The sequence below is a fragment of the Patella vulgata genome, chromosome 7, assembly GCF_932274485.2.
Source record: "Patella vulgata chromosome 7, xgPatVulg1.2, whole genome shotgun sequence".
NCBI classification, from domain to species: domain Eukaryota; kingdom Metazoa; phylum Mollusca; class Gastropoda; family Patellidae; genus Patella; species Patella vulgata.
In genome coordinates, this window is record NC_065885.2 from 13,422,277 (window position 1) to 13,444,075 (window position 21,799).

The 21,799-nt window shown below is 34.6% G+C and overlaps 1 protein-coding gene across 2 annotated transcripts; it reads left to right on the plus strand.

The window, feature by feature from the left end:
• Positions 1 to 612: 612 nt before the first annotated feature.
• Positions 613 to 17,271, plus strand: LOC126828256 (ceramide kinase). 2 transcript variants are annotated; one of them, XM_050557925.2, is made up of 13 exons: positions 613 to 781; positions 2,635 to 2,771; positions 4,849 to 4,987; positions 5,877 to 6,005; positions 7,274 to 7,337; positions 8,142 to 8,284; positions 8,546 to 8,620; positions 9,270 to 9,422; positions 9,798 to 9,903; positions 10,446 to 10,516; positions 11,459 to 11,664; positions 12,600 to 12,793; positions 13,509 to 17,271. In XM_050557925.2, the coding sequence occupies exons 1-13, from the start codon at positions 625 to 627 to the stop codon at positions 13,609 to 13,611; spliced, it is 1,677 nt and encodes a 558-aa protein (XP_050413882.2). In that variant the 5' UTR covers positions 613 to 624; the 3' UTR covers positions 13,612 to 17,271. The 2 variants fall into 2 exon arrangements, with proteins under 2 accessions (XP_050413882.2, XP_050413883.2); XM_050557926.2 differs by lacking the exons at positions 4,849 to 4,987; positions 5,877 to 6,005 and having other exon boundaries at positions 642 to 781.
• The last annotated feature ends 4,528 nt before the right edge of the window (positions 17,272 to 21,799 follow it).

Consider the following 21,799-nt stretch of genomic DNA (forward strand, 5'->3'; position numbering starts at 1 on the left):
AGTCCAGTGTCCAGACTGTTTGACTACTTTGGTCCTCCTAGTCTGTTACAAAACTGGTAAATTGAGAAAAGTGATATATGGGAAAATCCTTAAAGTTGCCCATGCTTTAAAATTACACGAAACTCTTTACAATTTAATTTCATTAAATGGAATAGGTAGAAATAATGGGTTTGTAACATAGTTTTTATCCAAATGGATTTGCCTCCCTTGATAAATGTGCATCGCTTGATGATCAAGCCCCGATTTACACAGCGACTATTTATATACTTGTTCAGTGATAGAATGCCTAAACATATCTTAAGATATAAATATTGTTTTCATTACAATCCTGTCTTATTTGATAATGTCCAAACAATCGTAAGAAATCAAATATAATTTCCTGCAAGAGTTAAGTCCCTTGAATGGAACTGAACCTTTATAAATAAATACCGATGGCGGTGTCTACCTACACCTTTGTTTTCTATAATTGTTTAACCCAAATACCCTCACATGTTCCCATTCCCAAAATAGTTTATATCGAATAATGTAAGCAAAAATCAATACTAATATAAAAGTTATAACTGTTAAAAAAACGCTTTATGTAATTCGGTTAATAGGTCATAATGACCTAATACTACAACAAGTATGGCTGCCGTACTTCATGCGGATAACGTTATTTTACAATCAACGTTAGAAATCAACCACAAACCGCATTTAGTGACTTTAACTCACAGTCAACTAATCACTGAAGGTGTCTCACAAGTATCCACGTCTCACGGCCGAAATTATGAACCATTTATCAGTAAGTAAAACTGTATTCTAATGTTTGTACATTGTACTTCTTTGTTGTTGCAACACTGACAGCTGATCGTAAACATAGTATAAATATGTGATGAAATCAGATGATAGAATATTGTATGGTAAAGCTACATATTTAATAACCGCTCTCCCAATATAGCATTATGATAAAACTATAAATAATAAAATAAGGTTAATTAAATTCATATTCACAGTAACTTAATCTAATCACAGGTGCAATTTAAAATTATGGGGTCTGTAGGTGTTGGCCCCATTAATACAAATATTATTATTGCACAAGAAGGGGATTAAAGTAAAATGTCTGCCCCCTCCAGACTTCCATCGTTTTGAAATTGTTTGATTAAAGATGGATTTCAAAATAAATGAAATGAATGTTTAAAGATACATAATGGGAGATTAGATAAGAGCTGGCAGTTTTCACTATAATAGTTAAAAACTAGATAATGTAAAGGGACTTTGCTGAAAATTTCAGTCAAATTGATCCAATCTGAACCGAGATTTTAGCGATTGAATTTTCGGCCTAGGCTTGAAATGAAATGAAATGAAATGAAATGGGGTTTAACATCCTACTGTTCTGCTCCTATGCTGGGCTAATGTAGACGGGCATACGCCATACAGTGTGCTATGAGGGAAATTTTGCCCGGGCAGCGGCACTATCGCCTACTCTTATACCGAATTCTAACATGCCAAGGGATCTTTTACGTGCATTCTAATGTATACACGTGACCTCGGTTTTTCATATCATCCGAAGGACTAGACAGCTGTCCTTGTCAGGTCCTCCATCCTGCATCACTGACAAGGGGGAACCACGCCAGAAAATCTGGATGAACTTTCTCGGCCAATGCAGGGATCGAACACCTGACCTCCAGGCTAGCGAGCCTAGGCTTGATCATCATTACTAAAGTCTGTACGATAAAAAACTTAGTCTCAATTATCCATTTCCTTATTAGATCATGAATGGAAGTCGAACAGCAAATCGGAACCTAATCCAATAAACATCACAGACTAGAGATGACATCGAGAGTTGATTATAGTCTGGATAAGTTATTTAATGTCTATTTAATAATTTAGATAAAATTTCAGACCTAAAGAAAGACCTGCAATTTAGGCAGATTTAGCTCTTGCATAATCAATGTTTAAAGTCATATATTTCTGTACTAGCCGGTCTAATGAAGGTGTTCATGTGCCATTCAGATTGCTATAACGGACAATACACCATGCATATTGCTATAAGGGACATTATGCCCTACTCATATTTTGATTCCCATCTGTCAGGCGATCTTTAACATGCTGCCAATTTAATGGTCTACACAAGAATTGTTTTTTTATCCCATCTTAATAACTGAACACTTATCATTGCCAGAACCCCTGTCTTGCAATGACAAGGGGAATGCAGGTGGAAAAATTCTGAGGAACTTGCTGTTCCAAAACCCGGATCAAACCCAGCACCAATCTTGTTTCATAGAGGTAACTCGACTGTACAATATGACTGATTTTTAAGTCCACATGCAGTATAGGTCTACTTGCGACGTCACATCATTTTATGCCTCTGTCTATTTTATTTTATGTACGGTAACCATGTACACTAAATAGGAAATATTTTTCCAGCCTTTTTTTTTTTTTTCTTAACGATTTAAAAAAATATTTAGAATTTAATTTGCAGAAGAAATAAAGTTAATATTGAGAGCTAATTAACGCACCCCGATGTCATCTCTCTCAGTGATAGTAGCGGCCAAGTGAATATCTACTGCTGATCAGTTTGACTCCGGACACAGGATACCGAGCTACTGTGGTTTCATTAGATCTATGTAATATTGTTGTAAACATCTTTTACAGGAGAGAGTAGCGATGTTTTAGAGTTGACAGAAGTACTTGGTGTACGTTTAGAAAATAACTCATCATGTGCAACAGAAGGGGCCAGAGTAAAAGACCCATCCAAGGGTTATATGGTGATGGAGATGATGCCATTACAGGTTAGTGGTCTCTAGAATGGTCGTATGACAGTGAGAAAGAAAATGTTTAAGATTTAAATCTTGCTTTTGGATGCTTAAAATTCTAAAATACGGTGACAAAGTGATGTATACCTGAAGATGACGTTTAAATTGTGTTCGTTATTTATTTATATTAAATAAACTGTGGGTGGGAAAGGAATGTGACAAAGTGATGTATACCTGAAGATGACGTTTAAACTCTCTATAACTTCTGTTAAGGCACTTCTTATTAAACATCTAGTTTATTCAATATGATCTTTACAAGCTACACGTGATCCGTGTATAACACTAGACAGAACTTCAAAGAAAATGTATTAGTGGTCAGTGCCTTGACCTGACAATGACTTCCAAAGAAATATGCAGTGTAATTACAAACACCATAATTTGATAATAAACAATACCATATATGGTTATCACTCCTGTCCATCTTCTCTAATTGTTAGACGCTATATAAGCAGGCGTTTACTGACAGCAAGTCAGACTTGGAATAGAGCTTCTCCCGATTTATGTCTATTTTATGTTCTCAATAAATGTTTTATACATTATGCTGATTTTCTGTTATCTGTAAGATAGTGTTACAATACTCCACTTTACAATATTTACAATCTTCTCTGTAACCAGGGTATCGTTTAATCAGCGTTAATTTCTTTCACATTTATTCAATATCAAATCTTTGTTTAAAATTTCGTAAAAATCGTTTCAAATCACCAAAAATCATCTAATTTGTACTTGTGTCCAGTTTAAAGCTGACTATTCAGTTTTGATAATGAGGGTCAAATTTAAGCGTTTAATTTTTTGATCACTGTTAAAAAATAAACAACCAGATTGATTATTGATGTATAATGGTTAATTTTTGAACAGTGTGAAGTCAGTTTTAAACTAGACAAAAGCACAAATTAGATGATTTGGGGTGATTTTAAATGATTTTTGCCAATTTTTAAACAGAGATTTGATATTAAACAAATGTGAAAGAAATTAGTGCAAGACACACAATATTATATGATACCCTGGTAGTGATACTTTTTGGTAAATTTCAGGGTATTAATGACCACATTTTGTCAAAAGGCCTTTGGTTGATTTTGTAAGATATACCTGAGACATCTGCTCTGTACAAATTGCAGATTGTTGCTTATTAAAAAGAAGTCTCATTTAAAGGGGCATTATGTAAGATTTAGATAAAGAGCCAGATGTTCTCTCTCAATAATCTTTCAAAAATTTAATTCAAATTACTTTATTTTGAGTGAAGTTATCAATGGGTGTAGTTTTGACACAATGTGTGCATTGATCTTAACCACCGTATTAGACATTAGAGTCTTGACCTTGCTTCTCCAGTTTTAAATTAAATCATTAAATGGTCGAACCATTCTAATCTACTTGAAATAGGAGCCACCCGATGGCATCGAGAGTTGTTTATGGTCTTGTCATGTTAATAAATGTCTAATTAATAATTTATATAACATTTAAGGCCTAAAGAAAGACCTGCAATAGACAGAATTAGCTCTTAAATAATGCCTGTTTAATTTTGGGGGGTTACAGTGGCTAAGTGGGTAAGACGCTGGCTCACTAGCCTGGAGGTCGGGTGTTCGATCTCTGCATCGGTCGAGAAAGTTAATCCAGATTTTCCAGTGTGGTTCCCCCTTGTCAGTAATGCAGGACAGGAGGGCCTGACAAAAACAGCTATCTAGTCGTTCGGATGGCACAAAAAAATGTGGTCCCGTGTACACATTGACCTGCACGTAAAAGTTCCCTTGACAATTGGAATTCGTAGTGCCGCTGTCTGGGCAAAATTTAACTCATAGCTAACTGTATGGCGTATGCCCATCTTCATTAGCCCAGTTCGGAGCAAACAGTAGGACGTTTAACCCCATTTCATTTCATTTCCTGTTTAATTTCACTATCGTCAAAGAGTAGGTGAAGTTCAACACCAAGATTGAACCCAGAGAACATCCTGGTTAGTGCTGCACCAATAAAGAGCAATTCCATTATTTATTTTGAAATTGAGCTCTATTCTTGTTTTTGATAATAATAATAATAATAATAATGATGATGTATATTTCAGATGAATATATTTACAATATATTATTTAACTAAAGTCAATAAACACAGGTGGCGCTACAAGGATATATCAATAATCTGTAAGGATCAATCAACCTGTCAACTCTGGGTGGACAGTATACGCAGAATTCTTGCCAATATGGGTCAGTTTTAATTTATCATCAGATACATATATGTTTTAATAGTCACTCTCTAATTGATAAGTGTCCAAAATATAATGATAGATTTCATTGTATTTTATGTGTTGATTTGTTTTGTGGCTGACTAGCCATGAGGTCCTGCCGTCCTGGCTCCGATCCTGGTGTTGGCCAAGAAAATTCCTCAAGACTTTTAAGTATGGTTTTACCTTGTCCGAATATCGGTCCATTTTGTATTTAGAATTAAATAGAATGATATGATAAATTGTAAATTTAGCAATACATTCAGGGCGGATCCAGGAGTTTTTGCAGGAGGGGGTTTGCCAGGTTCCCGAGACAATGTATCTCTCCCCCCCCCCCCTCCTGCATGGTCTCTATCGTCATTTTGTTGTATACACATACACATTGAGCTTTTTAAACAGAGAAATTCAACACCTCGTTTGACGTCAATTTTTATTATGAATTAATAGGATAACATTGTGATTCAATTTCATGGATGCAAAGCATTAATTGTGATATCACATATTAAATGTCTATATCATTATCTCGTGCTTTGAGTGCCCATCCTGTCGCACCATCTGACGATAAAGGATGACACTTTTCTCATAAAAAAGGTTGTTTTCAAAAAAATTTTATGTGGCTGAGTATAGGGGGGGGGGGACCCCCCAAAACCCCCCTCTGGATCCGCCCCTGGTACTGCATCCTCTAAGGCCATAATCTGATTGAATTCAAGCCGGAGTATTATCTGCTATTTAAATTTAGAGTACATTTTAGCGTGGATTAGGCTGAGAAAAATTAGACCTTGTCCGAAAAATGCGAATAACGATCAGCGCATAATTAAAAGTGAAATATTTAAGAATGGAAATAATATTATTTAACCTTTTGTGTATTTCAGATCAAGAGAGACCAAAACGTTTACTTGTTTTTATAAATCCTATTGGTGGTAAAAAACGTGCCAACAAGATTTACAGTGAAAAGGTTGCCCCAATCTTTGATATAGCCGGCATTTATACAGAAGTTATAGGTATTGATCTTTTGTCTAAGTTTTTTTATGTCCAGTGTATGTACTGTCGGAATGAAATTCATATTGGCCGCTGAGAACGTAGGAAGCCGAAATAAGGGTACGGGGTCTTTTTAACTAAAGATGGGATGGTTCGCAATAAATAAAATGAAAGGACATTGTGATATTGAAATTCGAATTGATATTTTGCATTTTTAATGTAATTAAATCAAAGGGGTAAGTTGATTGAAATAATATCATCGAACGATGAATTTTCTATCGTTGCATCCTTTTATTTGATTCTTTTTAATTTCTTGTTTTCGTGAGTAAAATCACCTAGTAATTGTTATCTGTATCTATGTGTTATGTTAATATTAATTTCATTGTATTGGGGGAGTTAATGCTTTTAAAAGGCATTATGCAAGAGCTAAATCTGCCTATTGCAGGTCTTTCTTTAGGTCTGAAATGTTATATAAATTATTAATTAGATGCTGTTACCATAAAAATGGATAATCAAGACTTTGTTTATTATCGTAACAACAGTAGTGATGACAATTGAGACTAGATGATAATTGTATCGCCAATATCAAGGCTCAGAGTCAAATAAATTGACTGAAATTTTCTGCATATTCGCTTTTCATTATCTATTTTTTAACTATTATAGTGAGAACTGTCATATCTTACCTAATGTTGCTTTAAGTTAGTCTATAACAAAAGAGAGTAAATTACTTTGATCAATATAGTAGGTTTGTTTTGTAATTTTGAGTACTACCTTCAAAATGTAAACAAGACATAAGTCTAATGATGCCTCATTTATTTTCAAATAGATATATCTTGTTAACTAAATTCTTTTAAAGATGTATGTAAGATTTAGATAAAGAGCTGGCTGTTCTTGCTATAATAGTTCAAAAATAGATAATGAAAAATGAATAAATTGAAAATTTCATTCAAATTCCCCTTTTCTAAAGATATAGCATAGATCGATTATTATGGTAGCAATGGTACTTGACAAGTGAGAATTAAATTTTTAAATCTCGCGGATGTTTAAATCCATTTAAATCTCAATCATCCAATGTTCTAGAGAGCTGATTATAGGCTTGTTATGTTAATAAATGTCTAAATAATATTTATATAACATTTGAAACCAACAGAAAGAATTAAACAGATTTAGCTCTTACATAATACATCTTTAATAGCCTGTCACAGACTGTCATTTTAATGGTGAGAATTTATTCTATGTCTAGTTATCTGCTCACCCTTGTTTAACTAGTCCTTGATCCTATGTATTTCAGTCACTAAAAGACAGTATCATGCTAGAGATGTTTTATTAGATCATGATCTCAGTAAATTTGATGGGTAAGTTATTTATAGCATCATTTAATGTCAAGGGTTGATTTTAGGTCTGCTTTCTTTTTTTATAAACAATATTTTTATTCAGATTTGTATCAAACTAGGGATAGAGGAACAGGCATAGCCTATATTAAATCCCTGTTCCTATCTTTAGAATCTATTAAAAAAAATATTTGGCAATACAGTCAGTAAAATGACAGAGAAAACTGTTTTTCTAGGTACTACTACTTTAGAATCTGTAGGTATTATGTGTAAATATAGATAGAATAGCATGGTCACAGCAGGGTGTGAGGCGATGTTTGCCTGGGTGACTTCTTTGCGGGCGGCACTTTGAAAAAAATTTGATTTTTCTATAAAATCACTGGTTAACAGTTGAAATATGTTTGAATTGTATTGTGTTGTGTTTTTCACTTGGAGGTGGGGTTGGTAAATTCAAGGATAATCCATCCCGGGTGGCACAAACTTATGGCTGAGTGGTCGTATATTGCCATTGCCTCCGTCCATCCACAATTTCTTGTCAACGCTTTAATGACAAAAATTATCATCCGTTCTGTATTGAATTTAAATGTATTTTTGAGATTAGTAAAACGAGGACGCCTATTGAATTTCAGCAATTTCCATTGATTACTTCCAGAGTTATGACCCTTGTTTTACTTTGATGAACCTTGTGAAAATTTGATCTGTATGAAACTGATATCAGTGTTTTGTAGATGCTCCTATAAATATGTGACAACCCTTGTTGACTGCTCAGATGGTTTAGCTGTTGGGGGCGTATGTTACGTTGCCTGATAACCTTTCTTTTTATTTTAGTGTTATATCAGTGGGTGGTGATGGGACATTCTCTGAAATATTGAATGGTCTGCTGGACAGATCAATGAGGGATGCTGGTATAGCTCAAACACCGCTCAGTGATCCTGTTAGTCCCAGACTTCCAGTTGGTATTATTCCTGCAGGTTAGTCTTTATTAACCAGTTACAATGTGTGACAGCCAGTAGGCCTAATTATTCCTTTAGTATCTGTTTTTAATCTGTATGTTTCATTGTGCCGTACAGTCCTCGGGCCTGCTATGATACAGGCTTCACTCAAAATAAAAAAAAAATAGACAGGAAGTGAAATGAAATGGGTTTAACGTCATACTGTTCTGCTCGCTTAGACACACTTTCCATGTCAGACCAACAGACAATTCTATTGGATGTTTTTTAATTTAATTTCAGGTTCAACAGATAGTATAGTTTATACAACAGAAGGGATCAATGACCCTGTTACCTGTGCTGTTAATATTGTATTAGGTCAGTAACAAATAATAAAAACAAATAACATTAAATATAGCAAAATTTGTTTCCCAAAAATTCTTCTTTTTATCTAAGCTATCCTATTTATGTAATTGTATATAATAAACTTAATAGACATTAATGTTTCTCTTAAATCACAACATTTTTTATATCCAGTTGGAACATTTGGGTAGGCCAACACGTTCCTTGAACCTGTAACCCCTACCTGGCCGCGCAGTGGGGTGAGTCTTGCTTGTTGACTCTGTAAAGGCCTGGGTTTGGGCTCTATTCCTTCATTTTAGATGATGTTTAGCAGCATCGCCATCAGTTCTGTAGAGAGAGACAAGATACTTTTTAAACTTTTATTTAACCGGAAACGAAGAGCGATGCTCTCCTTAGTCTCGATTTACAAAACTCTAATTATAAACTAACCGCAGCGCTCGGCTGGAGCAGGAATGCGTGACTTTCTCGGTCAGTGTATGTCTGTTGTTAAACTTTGAATATAAAATATTAAACACATGTAAATAGTCAATATTACCAATCGTAATAAAACTCGTAGGTAGGATTGTCTCTGAACCATAATATGTTTTTTTGTATGGCCTTATATTGTTAGTGTGTGTATATCTCATTGTTTGGCAAATTTCTATTTTTTTTTTTGTAATTGCAGGTAATACCTTAGGATTAGATGTCTCGGCTGTACATCAAAGGGGTGAATTTCTTAAATATAGTGTTTCTTTCCTTGGTTATGGTTACTATGGTGATTTGGTTGCCGATAGTGAAAGGTTACGATGGATGGGACCAAAACGCTACAACTGGTGTGGTATGTTGTTTTGTGATTTATCTTGCCTATTTGTAATTTTGAATAAGCCCACAATTAGACGTTAACCTCTCTCTGTTTTTCATCTCGCTTTGTGCATACATCAACTTAACATAATAGTTGTGCTTTTTCTAATTGGAGATTTATCGAATTTAATCATTGTTGTGTTTCCATGGAAACAAATTTGACTTAGTTTTCGGTTATACAGGGATTGAGTCTTGTTGTTTATCTTGGAATCTAAGCAGAAGGGCTGTATATGAGAAGCAGACTATCCTTTCAAAATATTTTAAATTTTCAAAAAAAATGAATTTGTGCATTTTTGTCCGAACACATGAAGTAGACAACAAGCAGATAACTTTTAGTTTTGGTTACTTTCAGGTTTCAAGAAATTTCTTTCAAAAAATTCTTATGAAGGTGAAGTCTCGTTTATTGCTTCGACAGATCCTTCACATCACCCAAGAGATGGAGTTCGATGTCTAAAAGGGTAAGCCAGACTTTGTTTCTCAGATAAAAACAATAGATGTTTATGTACTTCATCAGGGGTTGGATATTGATTTTAAACGATTTCTGATAATTACTGTCATAGTTATGACCCTTGATCACTCAAAAAAATTTTGTGAAGGGAATGGCTAAATTCACTGTGCAAAAATATTGGTTCATGAAAAATACTTGGTTTTTAGTATCAACACATCCAAACCTTAACCAAGTTCAGTCATGAGAACTTTCTGCTTATGCTATATATAGATAAGCAGGTTCATTGCTTGATGCTTTACCAAAAGATAAACATGCAATATATATATATGTGTCATCTATTTATGTTGGTATTGTGGCGGGGGACATCAGCCTCACTGTGTTAGCTCTAAAAAAATAACTAGAAACCTATCAGATTTTAATTAATTCTGTTGCCCGTGATCAGATTAATTTATAGTTTTTATGTGTTAATACACTTCAAAATTGAAGTGAAAGTCCAGGTCTAGTTATTTTAGGTACTGAATGTTGAATTCTGACTGTTGATTTATTATACAGGTGTCGAGTATGTAAAAAAGCTGGTGAAAGTAAAAGTAAACCTGGAGAAAAATCTACGATGTTAAAGACAAGTATGTAAAACAATTGTTATTTTTTTAATTTTATTCTCTACTCCGTCCCGCCGTCACCACGCAGATGTACCAGCCTGTCCAGCTATAATTACTCTCTAAGGGAGTGTTGCCGTACCCTTTCCTGTTTCCATGTTATTATTTCTCTAATGGTCACCAATGCAAAATCCAGTCATAATTGTCACTATTGTCAATCCTGATGAAGTTGATCGTCTAGAAAACTTACATGTCAGTCAAATTACATGCTTTGAAAGTTAGAATTTCAAGGAATTTAATCTTAAAACACAATAAATACAGATGAATTTATAGTTTTTATGTGTAAAAATATGTACAAATATATTCTAAAAATTTAGATTAATGTTAAAAAGATATCTTTCTAATCTAAGGTACACAAAATATGCAACCTATTTACTGACTGACAAAATTAATTTGGGAAGGCCCTGTACCGATCCTGCAAAGTTAATTGAAGTAATTGCTTCTCTAGTAACTTCCTTCCCTTTCTGTGAAACCTCAATACAAACCTTGATGGATTAATGATTTTTGTGTCAAATTGTAATTGGTTAACAACTTTTTCAAAAACCAATCAAAGGTAGCATAACAATGAAATCAGGATTAACCCAAACTATATAATGTGAAAATGTAGACAAGACAATCGCCCGAAACTAGAATATGTCATGATGCAAAATCTCGACATTTTCAGAAGATTTTTTCTTTTTTTTTTTTTTAAATTAAGAGAACAGTTGTAATGAAGAATTTTTGATGTGAAAAAACAAAATTTGATTTTACCAGGATGCATTCACTTCAAAAGCCTGTTTCATGAATGAATATCCAGAAGAAGCATTTGTTCCATATTGAAGACTCAGTTATACTGGATGACCAAGTCCACTTTATTTGTATATCAATAGTCAATTAAATCAATTATTTATTGATTTTTATTTCTTACAGAAAATGAAAATTGGCAGAAAGTTTGTGGGCGATTTATTTGTATTAATTCTCACACAATGAGTTGTCGATGTGCCTTGAGTCCAGAAGGCGCCTCCCCATCATCTCATATAGGTGACGGCTGCGCTGATCTGATTCTTATATCCAACTGTTCACGAGTTAATTACTTCCGTCATTTGTACAGGTCGGCCGACAGAACATCTGACCAGGTAGAGTTTAGATATTGCTTGGTATATAATATTAATGATGTGGAGCTGCGGGGGGTTGGATGTCGAATGGTTAGCACGTGTGTGCTGTATCATAAGGCCTGTCATTGAGTCAACTGGCGTGGTTTCGAATCCCCAGTTGTACGTGACAAGGAGTAGGGTCGCCTGTCCAACCTCATGGGTTTTCTTCGGGTCCTCCTGTTTCCTCCCACAGCTAAAGACCCCTACGTGCATGCGAATTATTGAAATAAAATTAAACCATATGTTAGTCCCGAAATGACCTAGTTTGTGTAGAGTGGACTTAAACCCCATTTCTCTCTCTCTCTCTCTCTCTCTCTCTCTCTCTCTATGTGGAGCTGCCGTAATCCTGAGGTCAGGACATTTGCCGTTTGACTAAAAATTCCCCTGGGTTCAAATATCAGCATGGTACTTGTTAGAGGGGCAAGGATTTGCTTAGTTACATAATAACACCAGTCTGCACCAGGGGCAAGGTGACCCATCATTTTGTAGAGAAAACAAATCCCATCCGGGCTCCCAAAAATATTTATATGTGTGTGTGGGGGGGAGGAGGTGGGGTGGCAGTCCCTCCCAGTGCTACCTAGTAATGTTGGGCTGTGTGGAACATGCTAGTGTCGATTTGTAGCATATCTCACCAACGGTGTATGTTTGACACTGGTTGAGCATTTTGATTATGATTATAATGTTGAAAAACGCATTGAAACCCCATGATTTTTTGCCATATGCGAGGGGGTGCAAAATTTCAAGGGGGCCGCAAAAACTCAAAATAATGACACAGGCTTGTCATGGCGTCCCTCTCACTTATCCCATGGTCTGCACATAGTGCAAATGTTTTACTTTAGCAATATATGTGAATGATTTGGCTTTTAATAAATAGTAGCTTCTTATTTAGGTTTTGTTTTCTCAATTATTTTTTTCAGTTTGATTTTAATTTTATACAAGTTTTCCGAGTAAAAGAATTTAAATTTGAGCCAATATCCAAGGAGGATACTGCTGATGACAAAACCATGACAAGAAATAAAGAAGGCCGATCTCAACTACGATCTCCAACTATTAAAAATAGTGTCTGGAACTGTGATGGAGAAATACTGGATCATCCAAGTCTACATGTCAAGTAAGTTTTGGAATTCCACAATGTTAGTCCCAGAATGACCCAGTATTACGCTATAAACCCCAGAATGCCTCGTTCGGCATTTTTGTCCAAGCGTGGCAAAAACGTGTTAAAACTTTTGCCACAGTTTTGCCACGTTGTAACGTGGTAAAAATAAAATGTCACGTTTGTATGGAGTTCCAAAACGTTTTTTTTTTTAAATTGCCATGTTTTTGGGTTTAGGCATTGTAAAGCAGTTTACTAAAATGTCATTTCTGCTCACAATATCTTTATGAAACTGTGTACACATTAAACTATTATAGAGGGAGAGAAATGGGGTTTAACGTCCACTCAACACAAACTAGGTCATTTCGGGACTAACACAGGGTCTTTAGCAGTGGGAGGAAACCGGAGGACCCAGAGAAAACCCATGAGGTTGGACAGGCGACCCTAATACTTGTCATGTACAACCAGGGATTCGAAACCTTGCCTGTTGTTGACTCAATGACAGACCTTATGATACAGCGTGCCTGTGCTAACCATTCAGCCATCCAACCCCACAACTATTATAGAAGTTGTTCCGATTGCTAATTGCAAATTTACCCAGTTGAATAGTTTTTGTGTTTCTCTAGAAGTAAATGTGATTTTAGTTTTTGTGCCAGGGTTCAGGTTATTGATTATGGAGTCATATTGTTTCCTGTGTATGTTAATTAAAATACATGTACTATGATTTTTTCAGAGTACATTGTCAGCTTATTAAGTTATTTGGGGGTGGTATTGAAGATTCTGGTAAAGAGGATGTTATTCAATGCCCTCCGTGCTGTTCTCGCAGTGGTAGATGAAATATTTCAAGTTAAAGAACATGGATGTTCCGTCGAACGAGAATTTAAGCAATGTGATTTATGTTTTGACAGCATCAATATCATCCTCAAGATCATCACATATAGAAACTTGATCAAACCCGATGCTGTCAATAATGTGACACAAGCTTTTTGACTTTTATCAAATGAATGCATTATCTGTGTTGACTTAGCTGATATCATGAAATAATATTCCGGTCTGGTTTGATATGAAGCAAGGTTGTGAAACGTCTATTTAAAAATTTATTGTGATACTTAAAATTTATATCAAACCTTAGTGTAGAGTTATGATAATAGGACTGACCTCCAGAATAAATATATCGAATCAAGAATTATTATAATACATGTACATAAGTGCTGTCTTCAGAATAATTGTATCGAATCAGAGATGATTATAATACATGAACGCTAGTGCTGGCCTCCAGAATAATTCCTTCAAATCAAGCATCATTATAATACATGTGCGCTAGTGCTGGACTCAAGGATAATTCCTTCAAATCAAGCATCATTATAAAACATGTACGCTAGTGCTGGACTTCCCAATAACAGTTATAGGAAGCATCAATTTGCAGAACAAAGAAAAGGATAAAGTCAGAAAAACACAGTTAGTGCTCTAATAGACAATGGGACAGAACTGCACAACAAGGCACATGGAACAAACTATAATAGAAGACAGCAACTTTCTAAACACATTTTCTAGTGCTATTTACCGGGTGTACCGTAAGTTTGTATTCCAGGGCTCTTGTTATAATCACATTTGTCGGTCTTGACTGATTGGCAGTGAAATTGACCAAATGTCTGTCAGGCAATTTGCATACAATAAGGTTAAATATTTCAAAGAATTTGCTCTTAAATCACAATAAATACAGTTGATTTTGTATGTGGAAAAAAATGTAATAATGTTGAATATTATCAAATTCTTTGTAATAGAAAAAATATCTTGCTAATCCCAGGTAAATAAAATTTAACCGGGTGGCTAAATTTTAATGTAAACACCCAGGTGTATACCTGGAATTTATTATAAATTATTAATTGTAAGTTAAACTTTATAATCAGCGTTGAAGTACTTGTAAATTTGACAGATCTTCAGACCAATGATCTTTCAAAATCAAATTAATGTTGTAAATTACATGTTGAGTGACACTTTAATAGCAACAATCACTGCATGTTTATGCTTTTGTTTCTGGGTGCATCTGTATTTGTGTGGTATAGAATACTAAGAACAAGAAAACTTTTGTCATATTAATTCCCTGTATGATGAATTCAGGTGCAGCATTCCCCACATTCACTAAAGTTAAACTTTATTAAAATAGAAATCAAGTTAAAATATGTTGAGACGACAACTGACAATAAACACTGTACCAGTTTTAATTATCAAACATGAACAGTTGTAAAAAAAAATGAGAAAATGAAGAAATAACTAAAATAAAAATGGGTTCTAATAGTCCAAAGTTTTCTTGCTTAACAGTAGCTGTTTTAAAATTATTTACAACCTATTCTGTACTAGGGCTCACATTTCAGTCTTATTTACCTGTCTTGACTGACTGGCAGTGACTAGAGTTAATCATCTCCAGTGGTCTTATTCCGCTACACTCCACTATACCCTGGGTTCATCCATTCAAATTATCTGCCCTTGACATTGTGCTATTTTTATGGACCAATACACTCGATAGCATAACAACTTGCCACTGCCTGTTTTGATTGACATAAAACATCATTTCCATTAAAAAGATGTTTTAGGAGATCTTTTTGTGTGCATGTCACTTCTTTTATATTAAATTTCTTGCAAACTTTCAAGCCGCCATATATTACTCTGAATGTAAACAATGAGGCCAAGACTGGTTTGTAAACTGTTTTATGATTGGTTTAAAGAAACAAGCTACAATCAAGGGCAGATAATGTGAATATCCCATGCATGAACTCAGGATATAGTAGAACGGAATGAGACCACTGGGGATACCGAGGATGGGAGTTAATTTACGTGCCATAATATTAGAATTTCAAAGAATTTATAACATTTGAGTTCAATCAATAGAGTTTTTTTATTTGTAAAAACACTTACAAATATATATAAAACAATTAGGATAATGATATAAATTGTCTTATTCTTTAGAAAATATATCATGCTAATCCGCGGAGAACAAAATTTGTCAAAAACTGTCTGACTGACTGGTAAAATTTTGAAGTGATAGCCCTATGTCTATAGAAAGATTATAACAGGACCAATCAGCTGTATAGATATTTTTATTGTATTTTTTATAAAGTTTTATTTGTGTATTTTATTTCTTAGTAGGACGTTAAACCCCATTTCATTTCATTTCATTTTATATCTAATCAAGTTTTCTACACTCAGAATATTTAATTAGGGCTAGAATATGCACAGGTCTTATTTGTGCTCAAATTTTCTATATTTTGTTTTAAAAATTGTCATTTTTCGGACAATGTCTAATTTTTTCGTTTCACAGCTTTATTCATGGTATGCAAATTAATTAAGAAAGTCAAATCAAAATATCAATGGTGGATAATTTCAATCGAATTAAAGAGAGGCCTATCAAAATATTTTCCCCAAAACCCATTGGTTGGGCTGCCTTGTTTATATCACCTGAAGAGAATGCTAAATGTTAGGAAATTTTTATAAAATATCTTTGTAACTAATGAATGAAATTTAACCATTTTTGAAAGATAACTTTTTAGAGATTCAACTTTCACAAAGAATTCAAAATTTTCATTTCAAATGACAATCAACAGCTATAAATTATAATATTTGGGTAATACTAATCAGTTTCTATATAATATTTGATAAGAAATAGAGTATACAAAGGCATTATTATTTTAGAAATAAGCTCAGAGTTTCTTTTACTTATAAAACAAAGTTTATCCCATTAATTGTGTAAAATTTTGGTAATAACTAAATGTACCAAAATAATTAAGTAGATCTAATATAGTGCTCTGGGGCTTTGTTTACTAATACTTACCTAAAATATTTTAAGAATGCAGTCTTTTCATTGGCTAAGAACTGCAATTTGTATTATAATTTTAAGTCTCAGCCAATGATATTGCATAATCCTTAAAATATTTTGGTTTTCGTGATTTCATGAGGTAAACATTTGGTTCAGGGAATTTTTAAATTATTATTGCCTCCATTATTTGTTTTATTTTTTTGTCTTGTGCTTTTTTGGTTTCATTTGTTGATAATGGAATTGTTTTATAAGATTTGCAACCCTTTAACTTTGATATTTTAAGCTCTTTTTAGCTCTTCAGTTTTGTATTTGTTTCTAGCACTGTACATGTGATTCGAGATGTAGTTGTTGTAGACAGTATGTGTACAAATTACAGATTTTAAATTCATTATAAATTATCTTTAAGATCATCTTGTTCTATTATGAATTAATTTTCTCTTGACTGCAGTTGTCTATAATATAAAGAATTCTTCCATTTTTAATGCTGTGTAGATTAAATGTGAATGTTCAGCTATGTTTACATCTTACCTTATTGATTTAAAGTTGGCATATTTCTATACTTTATTGTAAATGTGAATGTTTAGCTAGGCTTTTTACATATTATTCGATTTAAGTTTTTGTATTTCTATACTACTTTAAGAATATTTTGACGTGTGATAAATTTCCTTGATCATTTACTGAATACTGAAGGATGTCTTAAAACATTTATACCAAAAGAAATTTTTTTTTTTTTAAAAATCTAGATGACTGCTGGATCTTTATATCAGTCATATTGAACTTAGTGCAAACTTAGTGCAAGACATAAAAGTATAGGTCAAAAGGTCAAATTTAAACTTCAGTTACTGGTACTCTTATTTATTATAATAATATTGATAATAACTTTATTTGAGATGGGTAGAGGATTAGGCTGCAAAAATCCATTCTTCCATCCTGCCCATCAGTCTATTTGCCATTTAAAGAAACATTATTCAAGAGCTAAATCTTGCCTATTGCGGGTCTTTCTTTAGGGGTTAAATTTTAAATAAATGTTTAATTAGACATTTATTAACAAAACAAGACCATAATCAACTCTCGATGTCATCGGATTTCTCCGATTTTAAGTAGATTAGAATGGTTGGGCGATTTAATGATTTAATTTAAAAGTGGGAAAGCGAGGCAATGTCTCGAATATACCAGTACCGTGTTAAGATAATAAACTATCAATGCACATATCTTGTCAAAACTACAGGTGATAATTTGGCTCAGAATAAAGTAATATGTATGAAATTTTTCAATATATTTATTTTGCATTATCTATTTTTGAACAATTATAGCAAGAACAGCCAGCTCTTTATCTAAATCTTACATAATGTATCTTTAATATATACATTTTACAGGTGAGGACTTTTGTTAGTGTTTTTCCTGTCTGGCTTCCGTCTTAGAAAATTATATTCCTCAATTTGAAATTCATGAATTTGGTGTGTACAATTGTCGCCCAAATATATAAGCATGTGTTATAGTTTATTGCTCTATCCAGTTACTAAATCCTGCTCAAAGATTATAACAAATTGTTATTTTGTACCATATAAAACTAAAAACACATTCGTAACTTAAGTAGGCAACTTATAGCCGTTAATAGGTATAGGACCAAGTATTTTCCTGTTAAATTTTCTTCTTAGAGAGTACTGGGTGGCAAAATGGTCTTACGAGTGCACTTTAATTAGATCCTAAGTCTGCCCTTGAGTCAAGTGGCGTGGTTTCCAACCCCCACTTGTACGTTACAAGGAGTAGGTTTCCCTGCCAAACCACATAGATTTTCTCAAGGTCTCCAGGTTCCTCACACAGCTAAAGACCCCTCTGCGCAAGGAAATTATTGAAATAAAATAGTACCATGTGCAAAGTCCGAAATGACCTAGGTTGTGTCATTTTATTACAGGGTACATCACAGAGGCTACCTTGACTACATTGGCTTATTCGGTTTTACTACAGAAATTGCGATAAAAATTCACTTATAGCACCAGTCAGAGGGTTCTTAACAAACTGCTTTATCTGTCACACCTATCATGGAGTGAATTGCCAATCAGCGCAGCAGGGCAATTAAGGCGACTTTTCCGCAGTTGTTACATATCTCAAACTAGTGCACTGGAATCTCCACTAAAATATCCTTATCTGCATCCGGTGTGGGTAAAGGGTCAAAATATTTCAAGTCTGGTTTCTACATACCACAAGGAACTGTTGCCTAGTAGTTTGGATGGAACAAAAAAAAAAGCTGTATCCACCTTTTGAACCCTTGACAGTCAGTGGAAATGCACATCATTGCAAAATTTCCCCTCATTAACATTGCACATGAGAGATGCTGTGAATAAAATCAAGTGTATGTATGTCTTTCCTTCATGTCAATGTACGATAATCTTGTCGACCAGTGCAAACACTGTTCAAGCTTATGTTATGTTAGTGCCAATGTACGATAATCTTGTTGACTAGTGCAGATAATGTTTGTTCAGGCTCATGTTGTAGGCCCATAACCTTGACAGTGTGTAGATGAAAATATCGATAATAGAAGAATGCATGGATAATGTCAAACATTTAGCGTAGGCCTATGCAGGATTTTCAAAAGTTGACAGTTTTAAGACAATATTTTTAAATTACATGTACCTGTATTGATATTTGAAAGGACAATTCTGGCCCCTCCTCTCTGTCTCTCTCTCTAGCCCGGTATTTAATTGATTAGTAAGAAGTAGTAAGTAAGAACCCAATGTCGTGTCCATGGATGGAACCCATTACACCCACCTCACCCCTGCCTCCTGAAAATACCACTGTATTACTTTTGATTTCTTTATAGTTTCTTTGAATTTATTGAATTATTACAAAAGAATAATTTGTGTAATTTTACATACTTTCTTTATATTGTATGTAATGTAAATATATAAGGTAATAAACGTCATACATTAAGGTAATAAAATAGTTTGTGTTGTGTTTGTACAATCTGTTTCACAGGGGTATTGCAAAAGCTAGGGTTAGGCTTAGGTAGTATAAGATGACTGACCTTTAGATGTTCAAGTATTCCTTCTACATGTGACATTAAACATCACAAAGCCTCGATCACTGGCTATATGGCTCTTGACGTTATGGTAATCTGGTCCAAGCCATGGAGTTGTATATATGGTTCCCTTTATTCATTTCATATACCCATTTACACTAAATGGGAAATATTTTTTAACCAGATATACTTCAAACACCTTTATCTATTTTTCTAATACTTGAAAAAAATGTTCTAGAATTTAATTTGAAGAAGGAACTAAGTTAATATTGCGAGCTAATTAACAAGCACCAAGACATCCCTCTCAGTGATTGCAGTGGTCTAGCGAATATTCACTGCTGATCAGTGTGGATGCACTAGTGTAACTCCTTTTCTAACTTTTGACCCCAAATAATCTCTTGAATTATTTCTAAAGAATTGAAGAGCTGTTAATCTTGAATAATATCAGGTGAAAAAAAAGAACAACATTTTATGAAAATTAGAAAACACTTTAAATCTTACTTTTGACATCAGTGTTAACCCCTAGGGGAATAGAGGCACAGTCCTATTGGAGCCAATGTTAATAAATAGAAAAAATTCCATTAGAGTAGATTAGGCAAACACTAGTGTGACATCTATCGTAGCTCGCTAATGAGCTCTGTGAGTTGAATGTATTTTTTTAGAAGCATAGATAAAGAGCTGACAGTTTTCGCTATAAAAGTTAAAACATAGATAATAAAAAGGGAATATGTTGAAAATTTCAGTCAAATAATTTCACTCTGAGCCAAGTTATCGCTGATACAATTACAGCGAAAGACTCGATTCTCATTGCCACCTTTGTTACAATAATAAACAAAGTCTTGATTATTCATTATTAAGTTAAATCATCAACCGCAAATCATATTTTTCTGACGTGGTTTCCCCTTGTCAGTTCAGTGGTGCAGGACAGCTGTCTGGTCATTTGGATGATACGAAAAACCGAGGTCCTGTGTATACATTGGCGTGCATGTAAAAGATCCCTTGGCAGTTGGAATTCAATATAAGAGTAGGTCATAGTGCCACTGCCCGGGCAAAATTTCCCTCATAGCACACTATGACGTATGCCTGTCTCCATTTGCCCAGTCGGAGCAGAACATTTCATTTCATTTCATTGCAAATCGTATTTAAATCTACCTAAATCGGAGCCATTTGGTGGCAGCGAGAGTTGATTATGGTCTTGACAAGTTAATTAACAGTTAACAGACATAAACAACCCTTCCCGATCATTTATTTGAGATTTACAACCTGTTGAACACAGGTACCCTCCTGTAATCATGGAAAGTTCTAAAACTGAGCATCGTGCGGTTATCAAGTTTCTCACGAAGGAAGGGGTGAATGAGACCGAAATACATAAACGTATGACCAATGTGTATGGGAAGGAAGCCCCCCCCCCCCCCCCAATATTCTACTGCTGCAAAATGGTCAGCTGAGTGTAAGCAGGGTCGCAGCTCCTTGGACGATGACCCACGGCCAGGAAGGCCTGTTGAAGCCATTACAGATGATATGGTTGCATGGGTCCAGGGCTTAATCATGTCTGATCGTAGAATAAAGGTGGATGAGATATCTTCAGAGGGTGACATTTCTCATGGAAGTGTTTACACCATAATTTATGAGCACTTGCACATGTCCAAGGTGTGTGCAAGATGGGTGCCACGAATCTTAAATACACAAGATCGACACCAGAGGGTTGAATCCAGTCGTGAGCTTTTGGACATCTACAATGCTGATCCCGATAAGAGGCAGAGCATGTTGACTGCTGGAGTTATGCTTCTTCATGACAATGCTCCACTGCACAAAAGTCGTATTGCACAGGCTGCATTTCAACAATGTGGCTTTGAACAACTTAACTACCCCCACCCACCCCCACCCCCCTACAGTCCAGATCTGGTCCCAAGCGACTTCTATCTTTTTTGCAATTTGAAATCACACTTGTGTGGTACAAGATTTGGCAATGCTGATGATCTCAAGGCAGCTACGTATGAGGGGTGGCTGAGGGCCCAGTCAGAAGACTTCTACCGCATTGGCATAGACAGTCTCACAGACAAATGGGCAAAGTGCATCGAGGTTCAGGGAGATTATATTGAAAAATAAAATCAATATCACAACCATTGGCTTCTGTTTTATATCCACTTCTATGAAATGAAATGAAATGAAATGAAATGGGGTTTAACGA

What these genes read in the sequence shown, in the direction of transcription:
- LOC126828256 (XM_050557925.2), top strand. Translation starts at nt 625, where the DNA reads ATGGCTGCCGTACTTCATGCGGATAACGTTATTTTACAATCAACGTTA. An exon ending in GGAGTTCGATGTCTAAAAGG is followed by an intron (nt 9,904 to 10,445) that starts GTAAGCCAGACT and finishes TTTATTATACAG; the next exon opens with GTGTCGAGTATGTAAAAAAG. An exon ending in ATCTACGATGTTAAAGACAA is followed by an intron (nt 10,517 to 11,458) that starts GTATGTAAAACA and finishes TATTTCTTACAG; the next exon opens with AAAATGAAAATTGGCAGAAA.